At 36.3% G+C, this 17,565-nt stretch overlaps 2 protein-coding genes and 1 long non-coding RNA gene across 7 annotated transcripts; all 3 read left to right on the top strand.

The window, feature by feature from the left end:
* The first annotated feature begins 248 nt into the window (after nucleotides 1-248).
* On the top strand, nucleotides 249-1,603 carry LOC145575158 (uncharacterized). The gene is made up of 3 exons (XR_014098259.1): nucleotides 249-451; nucleotides 537-587; nucleotides 1,309-1,603. It is a non-coding gene; the product is annotated as an uncharacterized LOC145575158 (long non-coding RNA).
* Nucleotides 1,604-11,017: 9,414 nt separating this feature from the next.
* Nucleotides 11,018-13,737, top strand: LOC145574951 (purple acid phosphatase 13-like). Of its 5 annotated transcripts, none has more exons than XR_014098256.1 (4): nucleotides 11,018-11,239; nucleotides 11,963-12,085; nucleotides 12,381-12,520; nucleotides 12,627-13,737. XR_014098256.1 is itself a non-coding variant. In XM_081632885.1 (4 exons), exons 2-4 carry the CDS (start codon nucleotides 11,982-11,984, stop codon nucleotides 13,404-13,406), a joined length of 462 nt encoding a protein of 153 aa, XP_081489011.1. In that variant the 5' UTR covers nucleotides 11,018-11,239; nucleotides 11,963-11,981; the 3' UTR covers nucleotides 13,407-13,737. The 5 variants fall into 5 exon arrangements, 2 of the variants coding, with proteins under 2 accessions (XP_081489011.1, XP_081489084.1); XR_014098252.1 differs by having other exon boundaries at nucleotides 12,381-12,799; nucleotides 13,189-13,737; XR_014098257.1 differs by having other exon boundaries at nucleotides 12,381-13,026; nucleotides 13,189-13,737.
* A 1,743-nt stretch (nucleotides 13,738-15,480) lies between these two features.
* Nucleotides 15,481-16,473, top strand: LOC145630040 (uncharacterized). Its single transcript, XM_081682278.1, has one exon. The coding sequence runs from the start codon at nucleotides 15,481-15,483 to the stop codon at nucleotides 16,471-16,473; it is 993 nt and encodes a 330-aa protein (XP_081538404.1).
* The last annotated feature ends 1,092 nt before the right edge of the window (nucleotides 16,474-17,565 follow it).

Below are 17,565 nucleotides of genomic sequence, written 5' to 3'. Positions count from 1 at the left end.
CATAAAAGAAATGTCTTTCTATTTGCTTAGCTAGATAGATGAATGGGCAGAGCTTGAACATAGCACATCAATTCCTAGATGAGCAAAGATTTAATAGTATTAAAAGAAAAACCCCAAGCAAAACAATACTCTGTTAAATATTGCATGCTTATGGAATTTTGTTTGTATTTTGCGTAGTATAAAGAGCTCTATTTGTATCTGTGTATACTTTGTTATTCCTGATTTATATGCAAATTGTTTTCAGGTACACTCCCATATCTGTTCTTGATTCCAAAGGATACTTTGATTTACTGATCAAGGTCCGTCAACTTTTATTGTAGACTTATTTCCACATTTTATATTTTAGTTGTTAGCTAACCACTATGTTTGGTCAAAAGCAGATATATCAAGAAAGTAGGATGAGCTAGCATTTTGAAAAACTCAAACCTGGTGATGTTGTAGAAGTGAAAGGGTAAGCTCCTCCGCCATTTTTTTTAGTGACGGTTAGGATTTTAGTGCAGTTATTGATCAAGTTGCTTATTTAAATTCTTGTACAGACCCATTGAGAAGCTTAGTTTACTCCCATTATGAAGAAACACATCGGCATGGTAAGAAATAAGACCTCTTACCTTTTAATTAGTTCCTATTTTTACATGAATTATTCTTATGAGATGAAAAGAACAAGGCCTCTATCATACCTTTTAATTTGCATACTGAACTTATTAATAGGGTGAGCAAGCCAGGCCAAATCTGAAAGGGTAGTGAATGAGATCTTTATACTTATATTCAGTGTCTTAAATGAATTGGCCATCGTAGGAAGAGATAAGGGGTGGGGGGTTATATATTTATGCAAGATCATGTGTTTGGTCAGTGTCATTGTTCCTTGGAAAGTTCTATCTAATTACTTATACCGCTTGGCGGCTTGGGTGTTTAGGTGGGACTAGTGTCACTCTAATGCTTCAAGTAGCTAGTTAGTTGAGGCTATTCTGAATCCCTTAAGATTAGTTCTCTAATAGCCTAATATAAATGTTCTTGGTGCATAGGAGGATTGAATAAATTGTGTTTAGGTGATAACGTATTTACAATCTATGTTTAAAGAGAAGCTTCATGCTATTTGTCTATCAGAGTTTGATTGTTGTGTTGGGCTATAGAATTTGGTTTAGCCATATAGTATGATTATCATTTCCTCTCTATTTTAATTTAATGTTGCTATAAATATTATTTAGTATTTGTTTTATTTATTATGTAGTCTGTGATGATAATATTCCTTTTTTTTATTATTTTTGTAAGAAATGAAAATATTCCTAATGTAATTTTTTTTTTGTATAGGTACATGATGAACCACAATGAGTAGAACAGGAAAATTGACATGATTGTTGTGACTCTCTTGATCGAGGATTGTCAGACTCGTATTTCTTAGTTTTGAGTTACTTTTTTTTACAGTAGTTTTAAATTACTTAATGACCTTGTTTAGGTAGATATATTAGGAGAATATATGATGCATTGTAAAGAAATGTATTTTGGCTTAGGAATTATTTCAATGTAGCATTAATTGCATAATTATATAATATAATTAAATTAAATACTATACTTTTTTAATCAAAATGAAATGATTGTTATTCAATTTTGTTTACCTCATTTGTATATTGAAGTTTAATAATAATAATAATAATAATAATAATACTAAGAATAATAAGAATAAGAAGAAGAAGAAGCTGATGCAACGGTCCCAACAAAGGCAATGGGCGTTGCATTTGATCTAAATATGCATTGCATCAAATCTACTGCAACGGTTTATGAGATTTATGATGATCGTTGCATTAGCTATATAAGACTGTTGCATTAGGCCCTAATGCAACGGTTCATGATAGATAGTATATGACCGTTGCATTAGGTCAAAAGACCGTAACATTAAACCTAGTGCAACGGCCGCAAATTCTACGGTCCACCAACCGTTGCAGTAGGCCTATAGCAAAGGTTTTTTGCCCTATTGTAACAGTTTTTAGGGGTTGCATTTGGTTGTTTATGTAGTAGTGTCTATTTAATCCATTAAACCACAATTTAGCTTTTCCAGTTAAAGAGAAGGGAAAGAGAATCTCCCTGATTTGGTCTTGAGTGACCTTGGCTTGCCTAATGGTATTACAATATTGACAATAGTCGGCAATGTGAAGATTTGGGTCTTCACCCTTAGCTCCACTGAATTGCTTCCTCTCTATCATCGTTATAAATTCAGGTTTAATTTCAAATTGAACCCCATCAAGAGCCGGAGTAGGGGTGAGATGTGGAAAATCTGTAAGCTTTGGTTGTGAGTAATCACTAAGCTTCTTTGGAACCGCCATCTCTGATTCTAGATCTGATGATACCTCTTAATCGCTAGAACCAGTTGGAGGGTCGCGACGATTATTATTATCACCAGAATCCACCGGGATTTGCTTGTAGAGATTTTTCTGTCTATGGAAGGAACGTTCGATCTCATGATCGAATGGGATGTACCCTGATCTGGAACACCTGGGCATAAACAAAAAATCTAAAAGCAAATATGAGATTCGCCTCAGAGAACTAACGTTCTCTGAGACAAAAAAAAAGAGAAAATAACCTAGACTACAAAAATAATTAGAAATAAAAATAAAACTGTTTCCCCGGCAACGGCGCCAAATTTTGACAGGGTAAAGTCGTATCCCCTAATCAAAAGTAATTACCTAAATCCTCTAACTAAAGTAGATAGGGAAGTAGGGTCGAACTCCACAGGGAAACAAGTCTTCTACTCCTAATTAATTATTATAATCTAAATTATCTAAGTAACCAATATTTATAATTGAATAATAAACTAAACTACGGAGATCAAGAATAAGGAGAAAATAATATATAAAAGGATCTAGGGCATAGGTTCACCAATAAATAATATTCCAGGGTAGAATATAGTAATCAATCATCAATGCATACATTAATCAGATTATAAAGGGCTTTTGCTACATATTATAATCACACAATTAATTTACCGGTATTAAATCTCATCTTTTGAATCTTGACCTAACCATTTATAAATTAACCTACCTATTGAAACTAGACCTAAACATCAATTCTCATCTGGCGAATCTCGAATCAATATTGTCAAACTCATGCATAAAAGATCAGGCCTAATCTAGTCACAGAGCATTAAATCAATCAATAGGAAATTAATCTAGCATTGATAATTAACAACAATAAACTACCACTTCATATTATTTATGGATCCCCATAAACCCTAGAAAGAAAACTACTCATACATAATAAAAACTAAACTAATCAAAGCAATAAAACAAGACATGATTAAAGGAATAAAATAAACAACTAAGATTAAGAGAAGAGAAATCGTTACCAAAATAAATCTGGAATTAAGAGTAGATCAAGAACAAAGGTTTAAGAGAAAGAAAATCTAAGAGAACAATTAAGAGAGTAAAGAAAGAGTAAGAGAGAGAGAGAGATAGAGAGAGATCGATCCTAAAATCGTATTACGGAGGAGTATTAATACTCCGTACAAATCCTAAACTAAAACAAACTAAAACGACGCTAATCGTCTCCTAATATTTACATGCGCCCGATCGGGCGCGCCTTTTTGCTCTTCGGGTAGAATCTTGCGCCCGGCCGGGCGCATCACCGGGCGCCGACCTTAGCTTCTCCCTCCCGGCCGGGCGCGCCTCCAGGCGCCAGCCTTTTTGGCCGGGCGGCTCTCTTGGGCCACTAATTCGACTACGATTGGGCTCCAATTCTTTGGGCCAATCTGGGTTTCCTCCTTGGGTCTTGATTACTCGGTCCAAATGCCCCGGTATCACCTATACCGAGCCCTTAATCACCGGTTCGATGGCTCTAACCGGTCCTGGGCTATAAAGTCTGGTCGTGCTTCTCCAATGCTCGTGATTGCTCTAAAATATCTCGGGAAAATACTCCAAAAGTGTAAATCCCTGCAAAAGTCAACCAAATCTACGAAAACACTAGAAAACACCAATTAGTAATAAAAGTGGCTCTAAAGAGCCAAAAACACTACTAATTATGACCAAGGGACGGGGGTAAAATACTATATAAAATAGACACATCATGGTGCCCACTGAAAAAGAATCTGTGAGGATGTTTATCAAGAATCTCCAAGAGAAGTATTCTAAGCATTTAAAATATCAACACAATCTGAATACTTTCAAGGCCGTTTATGACATCGGAATTGAAATCGAAGATGACCTCGCAAAACAAAAAACTACTAACAATAGTAACCATAGTGGCTGGAAAGGAAAGAAGAACGACAATCCTTCTTCTTCCGAAAACGCCCACTCTAGTAATAATGTTAGTACCTTTGACCATAATGGTGTCTTAGCCATGGACAATCAAGGATCTAAAAGGAAACCCAGGAGAGAGTTCACACCCATTGGAATGACCTACGATGCTGCTTTTGATCGTCTTTATGATCGAGGATTAATCAAACCTATTGGCCCTACCGAGGATCCAACGCCAGAAAATCAATCTTCGAGATGGAATCCCAACTCTTATTGCAAGTACCATTGAGGACGCGGTCATACTACTGACGAATGCTACAGGTTTCAAAATCTCATTCAAGATCTCATAGAGGCAAACTAGATCCCATTGCCTCTAGCTAGCGAGAAGACTGGATGATATCGGATCAAACGACACAAGACAAGAGGCGAACTTCAACGACAAGATTTCATGACCTCTTTTTTTATTTCTTTTTCAATTTTTTCCTTTCCCCAATAAGTCTAGCATAGGCACCTTTCTCTTCCCTTAGATTATTTTTGTAGATTCTTTCTTTTCCCTTAGATTAATTTTGTAGGATCATTATTTATTTTCCTTTAATCAAATGAGCATTTATTTTCTTGCATATGATCATTTCATTACATTGCCAAAAAAAAAAAAAATCCATGTCAAACTAAGCACAAGGTATACCAATGATTTGAGGCACCCCTTGTAGCCACATCATATTGCCTTTCACCTTTCTAATTTACAATCTTTTCTTCATAAACCACTTTGAACCTCGTCTAACGATAGACCTTTCAGTTTTCAATCTACATCTACCTAACCTTGGGATGGGATGGTGTACAACTTATGCAATTTAAAAAGATTGAGTGACTTCAAAAGATTAAAATAGCAAAAAATAAGCAAAAAATAAATAAAAGTGTACAAAAGGGCAAGTGTTCCATTGTCTTTGACATGAACATGTCTTTGATATGAACAGGTCTCAGATTGCGTTTCTTATCGAGTGCTCGGTACCGTGCCTGAGAAACATGAATGCCAAGTGAGTGATAGACCGCATGATCGGGATTGCCCACACTTATAAAAATTAAAAAAAAAATATGCTAAAGCAAAAAAGAGAAAAGAGAGCCAAAAAAATAATAAAAAAAAAAGAGTATAAAGCCTCAAGCATAAAAATATAAAGATTAAAAAGCAAGGTTGCACACCTTGGAGGCTTATCTAGGGTCTTGAGCCTTTTATCCCCTTCTTCTATAACCTTTAGCCTAACCACGTTACAACCCTTAAAAAGACCTTTTTCAGGTATACATACACTTGTGCGAGGTTCGGCCTGATTCCTAACGGATACGTAGGCAACCTCACATTGAGGTGCGGCCGTAATAAACATGCATTCATATTCACATTCACACACCATGATAATATCAAGGGATCCCCGTGCTCATCCCTATTTATGTAGAGCTAGACTTGGGGGCTTGATCCCTAAATCATTAGCTTACCTAGCCTAAGAGTCACCATCATTTGACTCTTCTAAAAATAATATCTTTCCACACACTTAGCCCTTGCAGCCTAGCTTAGTGTCACTATCACACACTGCACAGATACATGACCAAATATACTTCCCTTAGGAATCCTTTGTCATGAAATCTTAACATAACGTTGAAGCATGCCCTTTGTCATATCAACATCACCCATCAATCATAATCATCATTGCATCACAAAGTATGAAGTGCTTAGCCTCCGTGCCTAAGTTACCCAAATACTTTCATCATTGAGTCAACCATTGAGATAGCCTAGGATGGATTATTAATCCTTGCACCTTGAGAGATAGTATCAAACAACATTTGACTAAGCTCATTCAACATGCACCTTCAAAAACTTCACTTCGTTTCTTTTTTGTGTCTTTCTTTTTCGGGAGAAAGTCGGTACCCTCCACAAAAGTGACGGAAATTTTTTGCTTTTTTGCATTTTCGAGTCGCACGATCACAATACAATGCACACACAGGTCATGAGTCACACGTGTCATTTCACTTCGAGTCGAGTCAACCTCGAGTCAATCACAGCGAGTCAAGTTTATACCTTGAGTCATGTCAAGTCAATGAGTCAAGCAACATTAAGTCTTAGGTCAACCCTAAAGAAAGATACAAATTCCTATGGTCAAAGATATAAATGCAGGTGCATCCCAGCAAGCGAGGACATTCCCGGATTTTTTTCGAAAAAAAAAACCGCGAATATGATACAGGAGATTCCTCCAAGATAAGAGGAGTTACATGGATCAGTAAATTAGAGATGAAGAGCTTTAATTTACAAAATATTTGAACGGATTTGGTTGAAAGGAAATGACCAAGATCAAAGTTCAGACCAAAACCAAGCAACAGCGGCAGCAAGAGCAGAATAGGGAAGACCCGACTCCAGCACCAGACGACAAGGTTGTCGTCTGGCAACAGAGTTCAGCGCCTGACTCTAGATCCCGGCGTCTGGAGACAGAGCCAATTCTTGACGCCAGGGATATTTCAGCAGCGACAGAGCTTGAAGCCTCTCAGAATGGTTATTTCGACCTCATACAGCAATTTTGGGTTCCTTGGAACGCCAGTTAGCCCCTATAAGCAAATTGACATGATTAGTAGTCGGTTCGATTACAATCGTAGTAAGTGATTGACCTGACAAAAAATCGTCTCACTTAGCTTAAGCGCCTAAAACATTGGCTCATTACAAGCACCAACGTATCGGTTTAAAAGCAAGCACTTTAACGACAATATTTCCAAATATGGATTGTCGCGCATTCCCCAACTGACAATATTTCCAAAAATGGATTGTCGGCATCTTCTTCAACGACAATTTTTCCAAGATTGGATTGTCATCTCTTGTAAAGTTTCCAAGCGTGGATTGTCATGCTCCTTCTTTGTTTGGCAAGTTTTTCCAAGTTCGGATTGTCATACATTCATCGACTCATTGGCAAGTTTTCCGAGATTGTCATACACCCAGTTCCCTATGGCAAAATTTCCCAAAGGATTGTTATAGGTCTCTATTCATCATAAATTTTGACAAAGGTTCCTCAACGTGGATTGTCATTCATTTCAGTAAGTGGCAAATTTTCCCGAAGTGGATTGTCGGTCGACTCTTTTTTGCAAATGTTCCAAGACGCAGATTGTCAATAGTGGAAATAATTTCCTAAAAGGATTGTCGCATAGCGTTGGCAAATTTCCAAGGTGGATTGCTTTCAAGAGTTATATTCCAAGATGTGGATTGTCGATCGTAGCAAAATTCTTATGACAGATTGTTACGAAGCATTGGCAACTTTTCCCAAAAAAGTTGGATTTTGGCAAATTTTTCGAGATACGGATTATCGCTTCATCGTAGCAACATTTCCAATGACGGATTGTTACGTAGCATTGGCAAAATCGGATTGTCATACATCATACAAGAGTTGTGTGGGCAACTATTCCCAAACAAAAGAGGATTGTCATCACAGTAAAAGCACCGACATACTGGTTCACAAGCAGCAAAACGCCGACGTACTGGCATAGCAGCATTAAGGATCAACGAGCAGTGATCTTTTCGAAGACTATCACAGCAAAAATTGGAGGCAGTTACAGGCGTAGCAGTCTTCAGGCGGTATTCTCTAGCTTGCGGAAGATCGTCGCAACAAATCGGTTACCTCCGGAGACGTGTGCTCGACAGTGCAAGATACGCGTTTCTTAACTCTTTTATATGTTTAACTAACGCTAGTTTGCAGGTATCGGCGTTACAAGAATGATATAGAATCGCAGAACGTTCTGAATCATTCTCCGTCCCTATCGATACTTTGACTTTTGTTTTCGAAGCTTACGTTTCTCCAAACTCAGTCAAAGTGGGGGCTTCTGTAGACAACCATTTGTGTCTCCCCAAAACCAAACCCAGTGATGAGTGCCTTTCACGTCGAATCATAATCGAATGAAGTGAAAGTGTGGAAAGTTTAGTGTTGCGGATAGTTTTAATTTCATTTCTCTTCTCTCTGTTTTTGAAAACCTATTTTAAGAAAACAGTCAATCCAGTTTAGTTGGTCCATGTTATGGGTCCAATAATAGTGTAGTTGGATAGGGCTTGAAAAGAGCTTTCCAACTATATATTATAAGCCCAATTCCGATTAATATTGAGGAAGTTATGGCCAAATTACTGAACTGGGCCCGGTTTGAGCCTTATATGCGGCCCAATGATCTAGAGAAGGGCCTAATATGGATTTATCATTCCTAATGTAATTAGGAATGGTTTTAGTCTTCTAGATTCTTCTAGAAGGTTCTTTTCATTCCTAATTCAATTATCATTGATAAATTGACTTTTGTTGACTTCTCAGAGTTTTATTTAGAATCAAAGAACATTTTTGAGGAAAAATACGATTTTATCCTCCTGTACGGTAATTTCTATCTGATTTTAAGAAAACGTGTAAATTTCTGAGTAAGCGCCAAACGCCAGCTGTAGCGTCTGGCGCTACGCTTGGCGCCTGGCGCCAAGGTCAGCGTTTGGCGCTAACTTGGTTTTTCGCGTCAGATCTCTGTTTTTGATATTTTTTCTTTTTGGCTGATTTTTTCTATAAATAATGTCGTAAAAACTCCGTTTTCATTCATCAGTTTTCACCAATATATTCACCAACTCTCATCAAGATTCTCTTGATTACTCTCTCTCTTTCTTTTCTAAACTAGCTTCTCTCAAACATAAAAATTCCGCATTCGCAAGACTTAGATACACCTAGCCATATTCGAAGTTGTCTTCGCCCTAGACGTGAAAGGTTTAATTTCTGAGGGTTTGGTCCCAAATCTCTCTTTCAATTATTTAATTTAATTGTTTTGATTTTATTATTTTCCTTGAAGTTACTAACGTGTGTATTTTGTTATTAAAAAGAGGTACGAGGCATCAAAGTAAGTACTTTAATGGTTTTTATTGATGTTATGATATATAGTTCATGCTTAGGTTATTTTTATGATATTCCTAGTATCATTTCTAGGGTAAATTTAATATTAAGTATGATTGTTATGATGCTTCCTATTTCTCTTCCTAATATTCTTGTTAGTATCATGTTAGGATTAAAGCTTTGATCTTTATTGTTTAGTAACATGTTAGAGTTTGTTATTAATCTTGTTAGTATCATGCCTAGGATCTTGCTATTATTATGCTTTAATATTATTATGATTTTGATTATTATTATGTTGCTTGATGATATTTATTTTTATTGTTTGATCACGCCTTTTATGCATGTTTAAAGGGAATTGGTACTTGTAATCATGCTTAATAAGATAATTAATAATCTTGTTTAGGGTTAATTATGATTATAATTCAAGTGATCGCCAATAATAGTATTATTTGTGCATTAATATTCAACCAACATAGATAAACAGGTTTAGGGTTAAACCTAATGATTGCATGTTAGTCGGGAAGCGCAAATGAATACGATCAGAATAAAGTAGAGGCCTATTATTAGGACAGGTTCAATCTCTTTTAGGTTGGATTTGCACCTTCATCCCCGAACCCTATTTGGTTCAAGACCTTATTGGAGTTGACGATCTCCTTGATCGTTAAGGGGTGTAACCTTCACCTCGTGAACGGTTTACAAGTTCCTAAAAAAACTTGTTGGCGACTCTTTTGCTCTATCTTCTTTCCCTTTGGACGCCACCGTACTTTAGTGTATGATCACAGTGGGGTTCAAGCTAGGGGTTAATGCTTGAAATATTCCCCATAGGCGTCAGCTAAGTACTATTGTTTGCGTGTTGTCTCGACGCTATTATAAGGGCCTGTTCTGATTGACTGAACTCAGCTGAACTGAGCTGAACTGAACTGAACTGAGCTGAACTGAGCTGAGCTGAGCTGAACTGAACTGAACTGAACTAAGCTGAACTGAACTGAGCTGAACTGAACTGAACTGAACTGAACTGAACTTATTAATTAGTGATTTTTAACTATGGATTAGTGATCTTTGATTATTTATTGATTATTTATTACTATACATATGTGTATATACAAATGTACATATTAAAATATTTACGAAAAATATACTATATAATTATAAAATTTATGAAAAATATATTAAAAACTTGAAACCTCTAAACATTTTAAACACATATACTATTTAATTTAAAAATAAAATAGTATTATGACAAAAGAACACAAAACACTTACATGTATCTAACCCATTTAAACAAATTAAAAAAAAAATATTTTTAAAAAAAAAGAAACGAAAAAACACGAAAAGCTAACAGAGGCAACGACCCAACAGTCCAACACCCTAACCCACTCTCTTTAATGTTTTAATTAATACATGTATCTAACTAGTATCTAACCCCAAATTATTATTATTATTATTATTATTATTATTATTGTTATTATTATTATTATTTATTGATGATTATAATTATTATTATAATTATTATTATTATTGTTGTTGTTGTTGTTGTTGTTGTTGTTGTTGTTGTTGTTGTTGTTGTTGTTGTTGTTGTTGTTGTGTTGTTGTTGTTGTTGTTGTTGTTGTTGGTGTCGTTGTAATAAGAGCTTAAAAGAATGAAATTTGGCTTTATATCATTAGCAATATCATTAGACATAAATTAAGAGCATAACTAAACTGAACTCAACCGAACCGAACCAAACTGAACTGAACTGAGCTGAGCTGAGCTGAACTGAACTGAACTGAACTGAACTTCAACGGAAGAGAACAGACCCTAAATCGAAAATTAATTTTGACCCTGAAAAGCGTCAAGAAAACCCTCACATGTAAGACACGTGATATTCTTTACCAAACCCTCACATGAAATTAATTCTTGAGATTTGGTTTTATTGAAACTATAACCGCCACTCCTCAACAAGTAGAAACCCTCACTGTCTTATCATTCTTGAATCTTGATATCTTCTCTTTTTCATTTTCAATCCTTCAAAATTCCATAGAAAAAAAATCATGGATTTTGGATTCAGATTACATTTCTCTAGTGTATTACGATACGTGCGGTGTTTTCCTTACGCATCGTCTTATTCAATTTCGTCTTTTTGTTCAGATTCGTAAATTGAGGTAATAATTTTTCCTAATTTCCTTTTAGAATTAAAATTAAGTGCAATAATTTTGAGTAATATTTTGGTTATAGATGGATTTGACTCGTGAATAACATACAATTTCAGGGTTTTGTATTTTTGTATTTTTTTTTATATAAAAAAAAGGAATTTACAGGTTTTTATGATTCTAATTGCGCTACAAGGCGACATTTTTAATCCACTTATGAAATTAGTTGTTTTCTTTTTTATAATTCAATAAGTCGTTCGATAATTACCCTCACTTCTGTGCATCAAAAGTTCCGATTTTACATTATAGTTAAATGAAATTTTGGGTCAAAGGTTTTATGTTTCAACTTTTGTAGCAAATCCAAAATGAATACAAGTTGTTTCAATCATCAATCGTTTTTTTTTTCTTTGAATTCTGAATCTCTTTTTCTTGTAGTTTTGAATTTCTAGGTTTTTACTTATTTGTCTCAAGTTAAATTTGTTCTAACTTCTAACTTTATAGGATTTAATGAATGTGTTGAGTTGAATACTTGATATTTATTAGGATAATTGACATTTGGAATGAAAATTGATTGGTTAAGTTGTCAGTCATGCTAACATGCTCCTCGATGCGGCGTGTAATTTAAGGGTTCCAATGATGACATTACTAAAATATTCTCTTAAAAAATGTTAGGAACATAGAAATCCAAAAGGATTTGCTTAATAATCTGGTGTGGTGGTGATTTTCACTATGTAGGGTAGATTGGAAGTGAAGAATGGCAGTTTGTCAGACCATGGTCCTCACCGCCATGGTGGCCAAAATTTCCCCTGTGGTTATAGTGGCTTCGGGGAGTACTAGACTGGTGGTCGTCATGACTAGGTGGGCATTGAGGAAATAAGATACAATCAATGGATCTTGTATGAATTTGTATTTACCTACAATTTTTCCACTTATTGCCTTACTGATATTAAAGTTTTCTGCCAAGTGTAAAGTTAAAAAGTCTATTTCATGCTCTCAATATATATTTCACATCTAACCTTTTCTGTCTCATAGAGCATGACAGAGGCAACTGTAGATATTCGGGACTCTGATTCTTTTTTATTGTTAAATTTTTAAAACTTTACTTGTGTTCATGTCAGTTTAAAATGGCTCTTGTAACATGTTTATATTGCAGGATGTATTTAGGAAAATTTCTGGCGACACAGATTACAGAATATTTGCCAAAGATTATGGGAATATTCCTGGACTTGACGTTATCTTTCTCCTCGGTGGTTACTTTTATCACACTTCCTCAGATACACTCGAAAGACTATTGTATGTATTAGAATTTGCTACTTTGGTACATATTTCCTTTTGTTCTGACACTGAATTTAAATTAGCTTGGATGTTGCCACTTACTTCTATAACAATCTGCAATTAGACCAGGAAGCATCCAAGCGCGTGGAGACAATCTTTATAGTGTAGTTAGGGCCTTTGCTAGCTAGTTCCTCTATGTTAAGGAATTCTAGTGAACGCCAGTATTTTGAATCTACTGCTCAAGGAACTGATGATGGTGAATGGGCAATTTTCTTTGATTACATGACATGGTTTATGGTATGATTCAAAGATATGTTATTTTTCTTTCATTGAGACCTGCATATACCACTAGCATGAGAATGCATGACCAATTATTCTTTCTGACAAATGACTCCATGCTTTGTTACCAATTATTTTTCAGGTCTATTATTCAAAAAGCGTTGCTGTAGTTATGAATTAATCATGTAGAAGGACTACTCATCTACTTATTACGTTGCACTATAAATACTAATGATTAAAGACTTGTGAGTAGATAATACGGAGTATAATCAGTTATGAATTAATGATCATGGCTTTTTTTTAATGTTAATTCTAATTTTTCTCAGCCTTTTAGTTTACTCTTGAAATTCAAGATGTTAGTGATTTTCTTGATCCTGTTTGATGTATTGGTTTACTATGGACTTCAGGTACCAAACTCCACACCCTGAGTGGTCAGTATTCCGGGAAGCAAGTTTTGGCCATGGAGAACTCCAGATTGTCAACTCATCTCATGCTTTCTGGAGCTGGCATAAGTGATGATGATGAGCCGATTAAATCAGATGAGGTCTGGATAACCAATTTAGCTAGTTCAGGATGCCTTGCAGACAAGGCACCTGAATTCAGGAAAATACTTTTGGAGCCATAGGACTGTCAGATTGTAGCAACTGTTTTCATATTCCACCATTCCTGTTATCAGTTAGCAGGAATCCATGTAGATATTATCATCAAATCATGTTTGTACCCTGACTAAAGATGGCTAGAGGGATATCTAACAGTCTTGCTTTTAGCAGATCTTATATCTTGCTTCTGTACTGGAATTGTATGTTAAGTATTTTCCAATATTTTGACAGAATCGAGTGTACGTCACGAATGAATTCTAAGTTGCAATTATAATTGTTGTAATAGAAACTCATTAATATGAGATATTGTTTATATGATATAATTTATTTATATGCAATATAAAAATTTTGGTATAATTTTGTTGTACTTCTTTATTTTTTTTTTGGTAATATATATTAGGAAAATTTGTAAATTACCACCCAAAAAGGGGTGCTGTTTTTTAATACAATTAGACTGTGGGTGAAGGCTGAAGATGTTCCGCTTAACAAGAGAACTAAGTCAATGGCAATTTGGATGGCGTCAAATATGGGTTCCTTTGTAGAGTTTGATGAGAGTGACCCGATCGGCTGGAGCAAATATATGAGATTCAGAGTTGATCTTAAATTAAATAGACCTTTGCGAAGAGGTATACGGATCAAATTTCGGTATGAGAAATTGGTGGATTTTTGTTTTGCTTGCGGACTAATTGGTCACAATTATCAACAATGTGAGAAATTTGATGATGTTACTCCTCTGTCGGAGATGCCGTATGGTAAATGGCTGAGGGGTTCTCCGGCTAGAAAACGCAGGAATGTTGATGCTAGAAGAGAGGAGGAGATTGCTCTTTGCCAAGAATTTAAGGGGAATTTACGTGAGTCTAAGGCAAAAACAAAGCTGAGTTTTGGGGGGTCGAAGGCTATTGAAGTAAGGGTTGATAGCTCGGGTAAGAAGGATGATATGAAAGTATATGAGAACCCTTTGAGGGAAGATGAGGAGCATGAACGTTTTTTTGAAAAGGGGTAGAGTTGAACAAAATTTGAAGCAATGTGCTACTCATAATCTGGAAGATGGGCCAATGTTTGATACTCCTATGGTGGATAATTCTGATTTTTCTCGGACAAATTCGCTTTCTTTTTCAATAGATGGGGAGGCTACTAGTTCGGGTATTGATATATCGGCGGTGATTGGTGGTGAACTGGTGACCAATCCCGCCGGACTCAATGAGTATCTTAAGCTATAACTGTCGGGGGCTGCGCATGGTGCACCCAGAAAGAACATTAGGTATATTTAAAAGAACACGGGCAAAAAAAAGAACATTATAAATATTTATAAAGAACGTGAGCATAATATGTTCTTTAAATTTGATTAATATGTTCTTTGAGTTTGAACTATATGTTCTTTAATGTGTGTACATTAAAAAAAAAAAAAAAAAATCAATCACCCGAGTAACTAGAAAAAAGAACATGTTCTTTACTGTATTATCATGTTCTTTTTGTAAAGATTTTATGTTATTTGGTTAGAGGTGATCAAAGTTAGACCGACCCGGCTTGATTTTGGACGGGTATTGGGCAAAAAATTTTCACCCCCAAATTCGGTCGGACCCGGCCCGTAAATTTAAATTTTTGGGCGTGTTTGGGATTGCGTTATTATGCATTTTAGTTGATTTTTTATACTCAACACGAAAAGCCCGCACGGCCGGATTATTTTGGGCAGGTTTGGGCACAAAAACTTCAGCCCAAAACTTGGCCCGACTCGAGAAGTGAGCTGATTTTTTAACCTTGGCCCGGTCCGCCCAATGATCACCTATATCTTTGTCAAACACGAACATGTTCTTTTTTGTCAAATATAATGTTCTTTTTCAAACACGTTTAACCACCCAAATAACCATGAAAAATAACATGTTCTTTTTGTAAAGACTTTATGTTCTTTGTAATGTCATGTTCTTGTCAAACACAAACATGTTCTTTTGTCAAACACAAGTATGTTCTTTTTCAAAGACTAGCATGTTCTTTTTTTTTTCCCCATGTTCTTTAAAATATGTCTAATGTTCTTTCCGGGTGCACCATGCGCATGGTGCACCCGGGTGCACTATACTATTTTCACTTAGAAAGTTGCTAAACATGAATAATCCAGAGTTTGTGTTTTTGATGGAAACGAAGAGAAGTGCGGTAGAGATGGGTGTAATTAAAAATAGATTAAACTTTACAGAGAGCTATTTTGTTGATTCGGCTGGCAGATCAGGGGGCCTTGCGCTATTCTGGAATGACAGTATAGAGGTCTCTGTTTTTTCAGCTTCTTTACACCATATTGATTGTTCTATAAAGGGCCTTTTTTGTGATGAAAGTTGGAGGTTGACTTGTTTTTATGGGTGGGCAGATAATACTGATAAGTATTTGTCTTGGGATCTTTTGAGAACTATTAAAAATGATTCTAATCTCCCATGGCTTGTGGTGGGAGATTTTAATCAGATTTTATTTGATGTGGAAAAAGATGGTGTGCCTCCTAGAAGTCAAAGAGAGATGGCTGACTTCCGTGAGGCTCTTGATGATTGCGGGCTGCAAGATATGGGTTTTCATGGTGATCCGTTTACATGGTGGAACAAACAATCTGATCAGTATGCCGTATTTGAGAGACTTGATAGGGGGGTTGCAAATTGGGAGTGGATGGAGCTAATGCCCCACATTGGTTTGTTCCATATGCCGAGTGATAAGTCTGACCATGTTCCTGTGAAGATTATGAATTTGCCTCGGAATGGATGTTCAAGGCAAAAAAAGAAAATGTTTCGATTTGAGGATATGTGGGTTTCTTCACCTGATTGTGAGAATGTTGTAAGGGATGCTTGGACGAGTTCGATGGGGCTCTGGAATGCTGATGATGTCTTAATTAAAATTAAGAAATGTGAAGAAATGCTTTGTTCGTGGAGTACTAGAGAATTTGGTAATGTGACTAAGAAGATCAGGGAAACTCGCAAGAGGTCGGTTGAAATTGATGGGTGTGCTCCAGATGCTGAGATGGTAGAAGAAAGGGGTAAGGTGTGTAGAGAAATTGATAGCCTGCTGTGTTTAGAGGAGACTATGTGGAGACAAAGGTCGAGAGTCTCAAATATGAGGTAGGGTGACCAAAATACAAAATTCTTTCATATGAAAGCGTCTGGAAGGAGGAAAAGAAATGCTATTAGGGGGGTTCGGAAGGCAAGTGGGGAATGGGTGTGTGAGCAGGAGGATAAGTTAGGTGCTGCGATGGAGTATTTTACGGGAATTTTCACCTCTGTAAATCCTGAATTTATTGATAGAGCTATGGAGGGGATGGAAGCTCGAATTACAGAAGAAATGAACATGGCTCTCTTGAAACCGTTTGAGCAGGAAGAGGTGAGGGTTGCATTATTTCAGATGAACCCGAGCAAAGCACCTGGTCCAGATGGCATGAACGCAAATTTTTTCCAGAAGCATTGGCATATTATTGGGACGGACGTGGCAAGGTATGTGATTGCTGTTATTAATGGCGAACAGGAGATGACGAATTTTAACAATACTCACATTGTTTTAATTCCGAAAATTAAAAATCCTCTTGCTATATCTGATTTCAGGCCTATTAGTTTATGTAATGTGATTTATAAGATTATCTTAAAAATGTTAACTAATAGGCTGAAGCTGTTCCTCCCGGATATTATCTCTTTTAACCAAAGTGCTTTTACTCCGGGTAGACTCATGACTGATAATACTTTGGTTGCTTATGAGACGTTCCATTATACGCATAGTGTTTGTTCTGGGAAGTTTAGTTGTATGGCGGTTAAACTTGACATGAGCAAGGCTTATGACAGGGTAGAGTGGAGGTTTCTAAGAAGGGTGATGGAAAAAATGGGTTTAAATAGACGGTGGGTGAATCTGATAATGAGGTGCGTTTCATCGGTTTCTCATGCTGTGATTGTTAATGGGGAGCCGTCTAATTCTTTTTTGCTGGAAAGGGGCCTTCGCCAAGGGGACCCAATTTCTCCTTACTTGTTTATTCTCTGTGCCGAGGTCTTTTCTCACTTGATTCAAATGGAAGTAAATAGAGGCTCTTTAAGAGAGATACAAGTTTGTAGAGGTGCTCTGAGTGTTTCTCATCTGCTTTTTGCTGATGACAACATTATTTTCTGCAGAGCTGAGGACAGTGATGTGCAAGCGATCAGAAAGGTTTTACAATACTATAGCGAGGCTTCGGGG

The sequence above is a fragment of the Chenopodium album genome, chromosome 1, assembly GCF_948465745.1.
Source record: "Chenopodium album chromosome 1, dcCheAlbu1.1, whole genome shotgun sequence".
In the NCBI taxonomy this organism is placed as follows: Eukaryota; Viridiplantae; Streptophyta; class Magnoliopsida; order Caryophyllales; family Amaranthaceae; genus Chenopodium; species Chenopodium album.
This window is presented reverse-complemented; position numbering and strand designations above follow the sequence as displayed.